Source organism: Morone saxatilis, unplaced genomic scaffold (assembly GCF_004916995.1).
Source record: "Morone saxatilis isolate NCDOM2014 unplaced genomic scaffold, NCSU_SB_2.0 Contig19, whole genome shotgun sequence".
NCBI lineage: Eukaryota > Metazoa > Chordata > Actinopteri > Moronidae > Morone > Morone saxatilis.
This window is the reverse complement of record NW_023339751.1, coordinates 10,334,597-10,346,119: the sequence shown is the minus strand read 5'-3', so window position 1 is coordinate 10,346,119 and position 11,523 is coordinate 10,334,597. Positions and strand designations below refer to the sequence as shown.

General features: G+C 40.0%; 2 protein-coding genes across 2 annotated transcripts; one reads left to right on the top strand and one right to left on the bottom strand.

Moving 5' to 3' along the window:
* Positions 1–218: 218 nt before the first annotated feature.
* On the top strand, positions 219–4,131 carry LOC118329657 (ankyrin repeat domain-containing protein 2). Its single transcript, XM_035663889.1, has 8 exons — positions 219–400; positions 1,506–1,634; positions 1,755–1,862; positions 1,939–2,037; positions 2,171–2,269; positions 2,435–2,533; positions 2,610–2,708; positions 3,378–4,131. The coding sequence occupies exons 1-8, from the start codon at positions 332–334 to the stop codon at positions 3,507–3,509; spliced, it is 834 nt and encodes a 277-aa protein (XP_035519782.1). The 5' UTR covers positions 219–331; the 3' UTR covers positions 3,510–4,131.
* A 699-nt stretch (positions 4,132–4,830) lies between these two features.
* morn4 (MORN repeat containing 4) lies at positions 4,831–10,651 on the bottom strand. Its single transcript, XM_035663018.1, has 5 exons — positions 10,557–10,651; positions 9,362–9,435; positions 7,790–7,904; positions 7,589–7,698; positions 4,831–7,494 (listed from the first exon to the last, which is right to left on the bottom strand). The coding sequence occupies exons 2-5, from the start codon at positions 9,426–9,428 to the stop codon at positions 7,346–7,348; spliced, it is 441 nt and encodes a 146-aa protein (XP_035518911.1). The 5' UTR covers positions 9,429–9,435; positions 10,557–10,651; the 3' UTR covers positions 4,831–7,345.
* Between the last annotated feature and the right edge of the window lie 872 nt (positions 10,652–11,523).

Here is an 11,523-nt window from a genome sequence, read left to right as displayed (position 1 = left end):
TGTGTGTGCGTGCGTGTGTGTGCATGACAGAGGGGGAAAGAGGTAGAGGGTAAGAGAGAGGGAGAGAGTAGGGTTGGCAAGTACGCTAAAGTGCACACACCTGTTTGTTGGGGTAACACAATGTCCCACCATGAACCCAGCATTCCTGCCAGGAAGCCACTGGGCTTGCAGCACTTCTGTGTAAAGTGACACACAGTTAGCTTGGTTATCCGCCACTTTTATTTTATTAAATAGATTATTAGTTAATGTTAAAAAGCTTAAGCTGTTCAAAATTACTTTATTGACTGTGATTTTTATTTTTGTATCTTTGTAAACTTTAAGCAAACAAGAGATGGAAGAGGCTGTGCAGTGGGCAGCCAACGTGATGGATCATAAAACAGGAATAGAAAAGAAAGCTCAGGTAGGTGAAAGAAATGTTTCCAAAGTGGCATTTATGATCATTTTCCATTTATATCACAGTATCTTACGTTAAATATGGCTCCTAGATGGATAATCATTAGACACTCACCACTAGGGAGAGTTTGTTTCCCAGCACAGCGGACTGTATATAATATTCACTGTTATATCACAATTTGTAAATTAAAAAAACAAAACTTATTTTATGTGAAGGCATGTACATTAATGAACTGTTATTTTCCAGAAAACATGTCAGAATTGCGGTTAAGCCCTGAACATGATGAGAACATGTAATCAGCCTACTTCAAAATCCATTTACATTCACAATAAAAAACACACTGAGCCACACATGCAAATCAAGGGCCACTATGTGACTAGATATGTAAATGCCCACTGTTGTATAATTTTCTTTTCCATCCTAACCTAATGTGTTGGCCCTGAGTGGAGTTAAGAAAAGGCTCCTGTTCATATGCTTTGTCATTCAAATACAAAAACATTATATTTCTGCTCAGTGAACGTTAGACTAGACTTTTACTCTTTATTTCTGACAACAGCAAAGTCTGTCTTTGTTCTTGTTTTTTTTTATTATTCTTTATGTGCAACAAATTATTATGGTCAATAATTGTAAACTTAATGTAAAAGTAAATTACTATTTAATTCTAAGGTTATCTTGAAAATGAAAACATGTAAAAATATATATATAAATTCTGCCAATTAAAGGATTTGTATGCACAATAGACAAAAGAACTTATCATCAAAAGAATAAATAATAATCTATTTTACTTTTATAAAATATATAAAATAAAACAAGATAAAAGCAGATGAAAAGTCACATGCACACACATACAAGTTCCTTTGAACTCTGGCTCATTGATAAATTATGTAAAAACATATTAAAAGCATATTAGAGTCAGTTTATAGTTTTATTGCCTGCACTATGCTGTGAATTTATTTTGACATTAACACTACCACTACCATTCCCAGCTCTCAACACCCCTTAGCCGACTTGGCATATCTGCTTTACAAGCCAATAATACCTCTCTCTCTAGGTTTTCTAATCGTGTCACATCATTTAATGTCACATTATTACTGTTTCTGTCATTTTCCAGGAAGAGGAGAGAGTGGGGAAGTGTGAGATTTTGGATCTGAGTGGAGGAGAGAACATCACAGAGCTGTACAAAAGGAAAAAGAAGATCAAGAAAGCATGCTCACCCAAGGCATTTGTGGAAATCCCGGTGGTGAGCCACAATTTTCACAAACTTCAGTTTCATGTGCACAACATATAAGTATAAAAAATGTATCTCTGTGTCTTTCCTGTCCTCCAATGTTTCTGTGTGTGTGTGTTTCTGTGTGGAAAGGTACAGCTTGAGGATACTGCAGAATTCATGAATGCAGCCGGTCAAGGCAAGCTGAATGTAATAGACAAGTATCTGGCTGATGGTGGGAACCCTAATGTCCATGATGAGGTATGCTCTCTCGGTGTGGCAGTAAAACAGATACATTTACAACAATTTCTTTTTATAATACATTTAAACTTTCCAGTTGAAAAGGACGGCACTACATCGCGCCTCCCTGGAAGGACACACTGCAGTTGTCCAAATGCTTTTAGAAAAAGGAGCCGATATCAACTTTAAAGATCAAGTAAGACGTGCAGGCACATTGCTTGTTTGTAAAGATGATGATGAGATTGGGTGAGATTATCTTCACTGCTCCAGCCTCTTGTGGCCTGAAGTCAGCACTATTAATAGAATAGGGCCCTCCTACTGTGTTTCAGCTGGGCTCCAGGGCCATACACTGGGCATGCAGAGGGGGAAGCCTGGAAGTTGTCAAAGCCCTTAAGAGCCATTGGGCTGACCTGAACGTTAGAGATAAGGTGAATGTGCATTTTACTTGTGCCTGAATATGTACCAGGACTTACGACTGTGTATCTATGAACATACTGTTATATTATACTGATACAGTTGGTCCTATATGTGTTTGTATGTGTATTTTCATACAAATAACCCAGTCACAATGTATGCCAATGTGTACATTGCAGTTGTACAGCACTCCTCTGCATGTGGCCACAAGAACAGGCAACACCGCCATTGTGGAGTACCTGCTGTCCTGTTGTGCCAAAATCAACTCCAGGGACAGGGTAGGGAGCAGCTCAACAGTCTGTTTCATCTCCATAATTCATTTTTGTCATTAATACATGTTTTTCCTACCCTCAGGAAGGGGACACAGCCCTGCATGATGCTGTGCGCCTCAACAGATACAAGATAGTGAAGCTGCTCGTAGTTGCAGGGGCTGACACAAAAATAAAAAACCATGTGAGTTTTTCTACCTGTTGTGCTTTGGTGGTTGAAGATGATTGTAAAGGACTAGTTTGACATTTTGGGGACATATGCTTAGATTTCTTCCTCGAGAATTAGATTTGAAGATAAATATGACCCTAATTTCTGTATGTTAAGTATGATGCTGCAGACAGTTAGGTTAGCTTAGCATAATGACAGGAATCAGATAGAAACAGCTAAAGCTCAGTAACACAGTAACTTCTTGGAGTCTCTGCTTGTTGGTGGCAACTGGTCCCAGCCAAGAAATTGTCCAGCATGTGGCGGTAAAATGGCGAATTGACGTTTTTAAACTTGGTTTACAATTCTTTATTAATTAAATTAAATAAAAGTTGATAGTTACTGAGCTTTTGAGGTGCTGGTAGTATTATGTTATTTACTTTTGGACAGATGAAGGAATACTGTTTCCAGATTAACTGCTGCCTGCTGACTATTGCCTCACATTTAACATATACACACAGTGATTATTGATCTCCTCATCTAAGTCTCAGCAAGAAATCAAATAAGGCGTATCCCAAAATATTGAACTGTTCATTTAAAGGATGCTGATTGATTGCATATAAAAAGCTAACATGCTGTGGCTCATATCTCAACAAATATACAATATGACCCCATGCTAACACACTGAAAGTATGAACTGTGTTACAGGAGGGAGTAACAGCGTTGCAGCAGGTAAAACAATGGCAGTTTGACATCATGGAGACCATGCAGAGACTGGAAAAGCTGAGGGAGGTGGGACTGGTGGCGCCTGAAAACACATCCAGAGAGAGGAGTGAATAGTGCAAAAAACTGCAAATCTACTGCAGTATATTCTTTATATTGTCAGTTACTATGACTATCTGTCTCAGGTTCAAAATACATTCTGCAGTTCCACTGTAGGACTACGTACATCATAAAAATATGCATTATATGTGCTCACCAAGAAAATCTGCCTTCCCAGGGCGATGCTGCTAAACCTCTGGGATTAGCCTGAACTCTGACACTATAAAATGTCAGCTTGGATGTGACGGATTCCAAATGATCTGCTTATCTCCAGAAGGAGACAAAATATATGGATAAGGAAACAAAGCTGAATTTCTCTGATCTATTTGCTTCTAAAGAGCTTTATGTTTTTAGGAGCACTCTCACATATGTCTCATATCTGATTTATAATGTATTTGGACGTTGAATAATATTAATGTATAGTGCTGTACAGAGGCTGTGTTTGAATATACATCAAGAGATCCTTGTTTTATCAAGGCGACAGACACGGCCAGAGCACACAGTAGCACTGTGTGTGAGGCGTCAGCTGACGATAGCAGAGATGGCTGGTATGCCCCCGCTAAAGTCAGGGATTCAAGGGGAGCTCAGTGGACATATTTTCCTTCTACCATCAGTGGCTCAAATGTTCCTGAGGGCGGTTGGCTATGCTATTCACACTGCTGAGTGCGGACACCAACAGCTTACCCCCCCCCCCATCCCTGCTTACAATGTAGTTATTTATGTACGGTAAGTCATTATACATATAGCCATTCATTTTGTGAGCACATAACAAATACTGTGTTACTATTTTTCACAATGTAAAATGCTGTTTTGAAAAGCACCATTGATGCATCAGATATATTATCAGCCAGACACAATATTTCCTGTTCCAAGCAAGACTTTAGCATAGACACATAACATGTACAATACAAGGTTATACACACTACGTGACGGTGTTGTCATTTATTTGTCAGCCTGACCCTAACAGAGATATTACAGCATCTGTAGGACTCTGTTGGCTTCATACATGTTTTACAGCTTTAGTCCTGTTTCCAATTCTATGTTCAACTACAAGCAGTATGCTGTTGTGCTGTTGCTGAGGGCTGGAGTGGTGTAGAATGAGAAGGGGGATGGGTAAACTGGAGGCTTTATGCTGTGTAGCAGCCAAAAAACCAGAGGAACCTGTTTACCCATGAAATGGTTAAACTTCTTCCTACAGCTGCAAATGTCCCACATTTCATCCTCTGTGATCAGAAATGGCTGCATAATCATCTAAAAGTTAAATATTTTCACGTCACGTTACTGTGTCCAAGTGCAATGCTGTTACACAATGAAAAAACATGCTCCTTTTTTTCAACACAAGGCTTTAATAAACACATCAACCGATTACCACCTATGTGATACCTATTCCAGGAAAATGAGAGGATATTGTGCAGAAATTTCTTTAAGAGCACTCAAAGCAACATTATATTGTTACAGAAAGAAGGTAACCATGGCAATGATATTCTCCAGGCAGGTGAAAAGTCTGGACAGGCACGCTTTTAAAGCACCATTTGTTTCCAGTTGGAAATGGATATGGGATTCTACTGAATTCAGTTCCACTCAGGCAGGGGGCGTGTAGTCAAATAAGGCTTGAGCGGGCGTTGTCTCCATCATAGCAGAAAGAGAAAAATAGTATTACATGATCTGAAACAGGACATTACACACTTTGCACATAACAAACAGTAAAGTATGATTGTGTGATTGCGTAACTGATGCATGCACTGCTCTGCTTTTGTGTGTCTACTGTTATCTTCAATCTTTCTGATTGTACTTTGCAGCACACTGCTGTACTAAAGGGGGTATTCAAAGCAAGAAACAATATGGGCTCACAATATTAAATATTGATTTTTTTCCCCCTCAAAGAATCTGACAACAATGAAAATCAGTAACTGCAATAATCCAGGCTAGATAATTTATATTTACAACAGAACCTAATATCAATTCCCTGTTTAATCTTCGGTCCTTTTGTTTTTCTTGCACACTAAAGCCCCAGGAGAATTTGTCCTTATTGATTTGTCTTTAATGTTCAGCTGTAAGAAATAACACATGTAACTCTTGTTGACTGTTTCAGGCATCCTTACCAATAATATCATTTGATTGTCTTTGGTTGAAGTTCTATGTAGGCAACCCTAGACATGCCATGTCTACAAATGCTTTGTAAGGCCTATTAACTGTTCAAGTACACTGAATTAATATGTAATCACAGAATAACTGTGATTGGCTGTAATGGTTAATACATTTTTACACCTCAAAATACTCAACCACACTGTCTTAAATAACTCAGTAACACAATTTACTACTTGACCAAGCAAGCAATTATCTCTGAACTCATTTGCAAGGTCAGAACAAACACGACAATGAATATCTATACACCTTACAGAAAAAACACATACATGAGAATTACATATTGTTAAATATATATATGATTTATAAACTTTCATTCAGCTGCCTCATTTAAGATCTACGTACCTAATTCAAATACATTTAATTAGGATTAATTATCAACTTTGAGGATGTCCAGTCATCCAAGTCTTTCAGGTTATACAGTGGAAAACATGAGAGAATCATCCAGCAGAGTTAAATCTCCTCTCCATTGATTTCCACTGAGAGACGGATGTTTATTGGAAAGAGAGCTGCTGGACTTGTGAGTGATGGGAACTGGAACTCAGCACCAGCTTAGCAACGTTGGTCTTGTGGCAGACCTCAAATTCATTAGGATGACAGACACCTTAGGGCAAATGATGCAGAGGAGAACGGAAGGAGAGGGCACTGTGCATCATCTAATTTTCAGACGGACACCCTTGTACTACATTCTTGTACCAAAATGTCTTTAAGGCATACGTGAATACTGATCCTCTGAAAGGAGAAACATCAGTGAATGCATTCCTTGAAAGATAAAGTTTTCAGCAGCACAGTTAATTGAGATGAGATTTTAAAGGTGCCCTGTGGAGTGTTTTTGGAAACAAACAAAACTTATGCTTACATTCACTGTGTTTATTTTTGAGGCCTGAAAGATGTGTTCAATGCATTTCCATCCTAATGGAATATTTGTATAGCCAATGTTTTGACTATTTTACTTTATGCATTGTTAAGATCTATGTTTGCTAGCTTGCAGACTTCTTCAGTGGCTTTGTGGGCGCATTGATTATTTCTTTATGCACCACCAACTGTCCAGCAGTGTGAAACCATCTGCAAGAATCATGTCTCCCACATGCCTTGTGCATAATAAAAAAAAAAACAGGGACCCACTTTAAAAAAAGCATTTCTCCATAGCAATACCACTGGTGAAAACCTCCACATGGTACCTTTAAGTATCACTCTATTGTAATGGATTGCAGCATTTTTAAAGGTGAATTTATCTCATTAGTGGCTAAAGTCTTCAGCATACAGACTTACTTTACACCTCCTCCTAATGCAGGACAATATGTACCAGATGTGCAATAACATGGTAAGAAGAGGTTCCCATATTCAGTTGTTTGATGTATGAAAGCTAACTATTCTAGAGAAAAACACTAGGACACTGTTTATGTGTACAAGAATCAGAACAAGGGAAAACCAGCAGCCTTTGGTGTTAAAGGTGTGCTTCATGGTGTTGTGCATTTCAAGTCAGTCATACAGAAAGCCTGTTTGGTCAAATTGCATGTGCATTCCAAGCCACTGTGAAGGCTAAGCAAGGAAGATGCCAAAAAAGAAAAAAAAATGAAAGTGATGTTGAAAAAAAGAGAGAAAGACACAGAGAGAAGAGCTGGAGGGGAGTATACGAGTACACATCCCTGAGGTCCTCCTGGAAGGTGCTGGAACCCTGACCGTGTCTCCAGCAGGGTCTGTGACAGTCAAAGTGCCAGACTGCGAGCGCTGGAGGCTGAAGCCTGTGCACGCTGCACCACTCCCGGACACTTCTCTCTCTTCTGCAGCTTGTGGTTTTGAAACAAGCCCTCGTTTCGTGGGACACCATGAGCTCCATCTGGGAAAGTCAATAACCCTGGAGGCACAGACACAGGACACTATGACCAACCACAGAAAGACAATATCGACATGCTGGTGGACAAACTGTTCCAGTGGTGTAACAGACATACCGTATCCCTCAACACGTCCATCTTTGAATTCTCCTTCAAACTTCATGCCGTCATATCGGCTGAAGACTCCAGTACCTTGAAACTTCCCATGTGCAAATTCTCCTTCGTATCTGGTATGGTGAAAAGAGAGCAGGGTGTCATTTGTAACTTATGATTGAGGGAAAAACTTGCTGCCTTTTTGTCTCACTCATGCTTACTCACCTGGATCCATCTGTAAAGAACAGTACACCAAAGCCATGGAAGAGTCCATTCTCAAATTGGCCGGTGTAGCATGTTCCATCCTGAAAGTTGAGCTGGCCAACACCATGCCTCCGACCTGGAAAGTCACACACCATCAGAGTGAGTAATGGCTCAAACTTGAAATAGATGATGGAAACACAAGAAAGCCACATTTTATCTACATGGGTGTCATCATGTCTCATCTAACCACTTAGGCTCCTATGGATTACTCTTTCGTAATAGTGTGTAACATTTGAACTTGCAATGTGGCCCAGGGCTTTAAATGCACTTGGTGTTGTAGAGTTGTAGAGCCACTACATATGTCACATGAGTTAGTACGTGCTTGGATTTAAGTACCCCCCCCTCCCCTCCCCCCTCTGTCAGCTCAAGGTTTACTACTGAATTAGGAGTCCCATCTGCCTCCTGTGGTGTGGGAATTACAGCACTCTAATCCAGCAGATTTTTTAGCAGGGATTTCTACTTCTGTGAAAACAGTCAAGGAATGTACTTGCATTCCCCTTCCTAGTAGCCTATGATCCACTACTGAAGCTTGTAATCATGTCAGAGGGCCCACACCTTCAAGTTTCTGGAAAACTGCTACAACTGGCTTACACTCACAATTGCCACACTGGAAAACTGAGCGAAGGTGCCTTTGAAGGGTGAAGGATGGATAGACTTGTTCCTGGTAATTTTCGATTGATTTGGTTTTCTCAACCGCAGCTGACAAAGGACTCTCTGAGATTTCCCAAACTGGTCCAAAGTCTAATCCAGAAGATTTGACAAAGCCAGAGCTGGTAAATCTGACTCTGTTCGTCATGGGCTGCCAATGCTAGCTAATTGGGATTTGATTAAATAGCTTGAGCGTGCATGTCACCAGCATCACTGTATGTGTGTGTGGAAGAGAGTTAAAGCAATGCAAACATCCTCATAATCTTTGCCACAGGTGGACGAGTTATTTCCCCTTCACTGAAAATTTTACTTTTCAGTAGGCACAAATAAACAGAAAAAATATTTGCTGCCAGATACTTGCATAGTTCCTGCTAGTGTCTTCATAACATAATAACATTAATTATGTAAACTCAAATGAGACGTGGAATAAAAATACAGCAACAATATCAATACGTAATGTGTAGCCTGGAGTTTCCACATGAAGAAAATTGTAAACACCTTCTCTAATCCAGGACAGATGCTTTCAAGCCCATGCTGAAGCAGAGAGTGCTGTTATCTTAGCTAATGACAGGTGTAGTCAGAGGATAATCAACACCTCTGTTTCAGTATATTTTCATGTGATTCACATCAGTAATACCTTCATCATATATGGTCAAAATTGACCTGCATGTGTGCACGAGACCATGTTAAATACTAGAAATATACTGTATTGCATCTGAACTCATGTACAGGTATGTGTGGAAAGGATTTTGCTTCAGAAAAGGGAAAAACGTGCCAGGAAAGCAGGCCAAAATAGCGTTCACCTGCAACTATTAATATCCGTCACAACTCTGTAAATAAGCTGGCGACGCTCGCACACAAACTGTACAAAATGACTTGTCTTGCCTTCTTTCCACTCGCCGTGGTATTCTTCCCCACTGGCATAGATGAAAGATCCTCTGGTCAGAGTCATGTCACCCCTGTTATCGACACACAAACATACTCATTGGCAACAGAGCTGTGGAGCATACCTTTATTGGTGACCTGCAATTTAACGTTTAAAAGGAAATCACTTGAAAGGTTTTCAGAGTGAGAGAGGGGCATCTGTGGATCTCTTCCAGATCTGAGAAACCGTTCTTTAGCTGACCATGATCTACTGACTACTCACTGTGGAGGGAAGCATTATTACTCTTTGTGCCCATGAAACAGAGGAAGTAACTTGTCTCTTTAGGACATATTGTTACAGTTTTTGTCTTTTTCTCATGTAACTTTCAGGTCCAGCTCCACAGTGGTAACTAAAGCAGCAACTCCAAGCTTCTTATGGTGTTTAGAATACAAATGCACTGTAATTTGGCATTACCTTAAATCGCTTACATGAGTAAAGACAGAAAACCATGCATGAGGTGTACCATACAGCCTCACGTGACCAGTATTTGAGTACCATGAATACATGAGTTTGAGGATTATTTTCAGCACATGCACCTTTCATAATTAAATAGCTGAAGCAGTTTGTCTTGAGGTTTTTTTTAATAGGGATAAAATTACTGTGTGTGGGAAAAGCCCTTAAGTGTAAATGCATGTCACTGTAGTTGAACTTTAGGTGTAGGTCGGATCAAAGGATAAAGACAAGTTACACCAGATCCTATAACTGTCAACCCAAGAAGTCTGTTCAGTGTCCAGTGTATGTACGTGGTAGTGAGCCCAGTTTAAAAGCACACATTGGTGAAACGCCTTCTAGGAATAGACTGGAAAGCGTGACTGTAGCCTGACTGCAGATATAAACAAAAGCTTATCCTATTGTGACCATTTCACCTGTTCAGGGGTTCTCTAATAACAGTATGCAGCCTACAGAATGGCAGCCAGGTGTAGTTTTACCCATGCGGTCGCCATTGAATGAATAATGCATCAGCTCACACCGAGACACAAACACTCGTTATTGTAAATATCCAATTTAGGCTGTCAATATGTCTCGATGAATGTAGCCTTCACATAGATGTTGCAATCGCTTTTAGTGACTAGTCTATGTAAATCGACAGTAATCTATGGCAACACAACTATGGATAAGCAAAAAGCGACAACACCTATTAACGCTTTAATTTACCTGTACGCTACGTTTGTCGTCTCTGAAGCATGGAAAGCACCATACAACAGCGGAGGGGCGTAAATATATGAAAACACCGGCTGGAAAACGTATGCCGCGTTCAAGTGCTGCTCGTAAGCGCCTACATCCGAGTTTAAGAGTCATAACAAACCCTCACATAGACTTCAGGTGCGCTTGGTTGATTACAGATGATGAGAAAAATCTGCGGCAAAACGTATTTTACTTGAGAGGAACGGCAGCTTCATGAAAATTGGGAAATGTCTTCCTTTAGGCCACAATAAAACTAAGACATCACATTATTTTATTTTCTTCTTATAATATTTGACTTATAGAGACTCAACATAGAAACTTATAGAAACCAATTCCCTCTTTACGAGCCGTGTTTACCTTTGCTGTCGTGCTTGTGGTGCCTTATGTCAGGATTCCCATACTTCCGACAGCACCTTAAGGCAGCATTACAAGAGCATCATTGCAGCCTGACCGCCGCGCTGTTTCATTGCATGACTGTTGTTGGCTCTTATTGAAAACTTTCTCTGATTGGCCTAGTGTGCTACAGCTTAGAGACTGCGGCAGACGTATTTATAAAAAAGACTGGCATTCTTTTGAAAGTGCGTAAAGCACTCAACACTACAGTTTAAATGGAAGCCCACCGTTTCACTGACTGTAGTCTGAGCTACATTATAATATATAGGCCATAAATGATAAAGTACAGACTTTATAATTGGATACAGGGGCGGATCTAGAGAAATATTCATAGGGTGGCAAAGTGGGTGGCATGGAGACTTTAAGTAGTGCTGTTTTAATCGTAAGCAATCACAAACTATATCAATATTTGCCTGGAAAAGCCCACAAATTAAGATATTTTACTTAAAAGCAATTTAATGAATAAGGTAAAGTAAGAGGTGCCAGATCCACCTCCTGGGCACTGCCGCGGTGCCCTTGAGCAAAGCACTGAACCCCTAATTGC

What these genes read in the sequence shown, in the direction of transcription:
- LOC118329657 (XM_035663889.1), top strand. Translation starts at nt 332, where the DNA reads ATGGAAGAGGCTGTGCAGTGGGCAGCCAACGTGATGGATCATAAAACA. An exon ending in ACCCTAATGTCCATGATGAG is followed by an intron (nt 1,863 to 1,938) that starts GTATGCTCTCTC and finishes TAAACTTTCCAG; the next exon opens with TTGAAAAGGACGGCACTACA. An exon ending in ATATCAACTTTAAAGATCAA is followed by an intron (nt 2,038 to 2,170) that starts GTAAGACGTGCA and finishes ACTGTGTTTCAG; the next exon opens with CTGGGCTCCAGGGCCATACA.
- morn4 (XM_035663018.1), bottom strand. Translation starts at nt 9,428, where the DNA reads ATGACTCTGACCAGAGGATCTTTCATCTATGCCAGTGGGGAAGAATAC. An exon ending in CCACGGCGAGTGGAAAGAAG is followed by an intron (nt 7,905 to 9,361) that starts GCAAGACAAGTC and finishes GTGACTTTCCAG; the next exon opens with GTCGGAGGCATGGTGTTGGC. An exon ending in TGGACGTGTTGAGGGATACG is followed by an intron (nt 7,495 to 7,588) that starts GTATGTCTGTTA and finishes CTGTGCCTCCAG; the next exon opens with GGTTATTGACTTTCCCAGAT.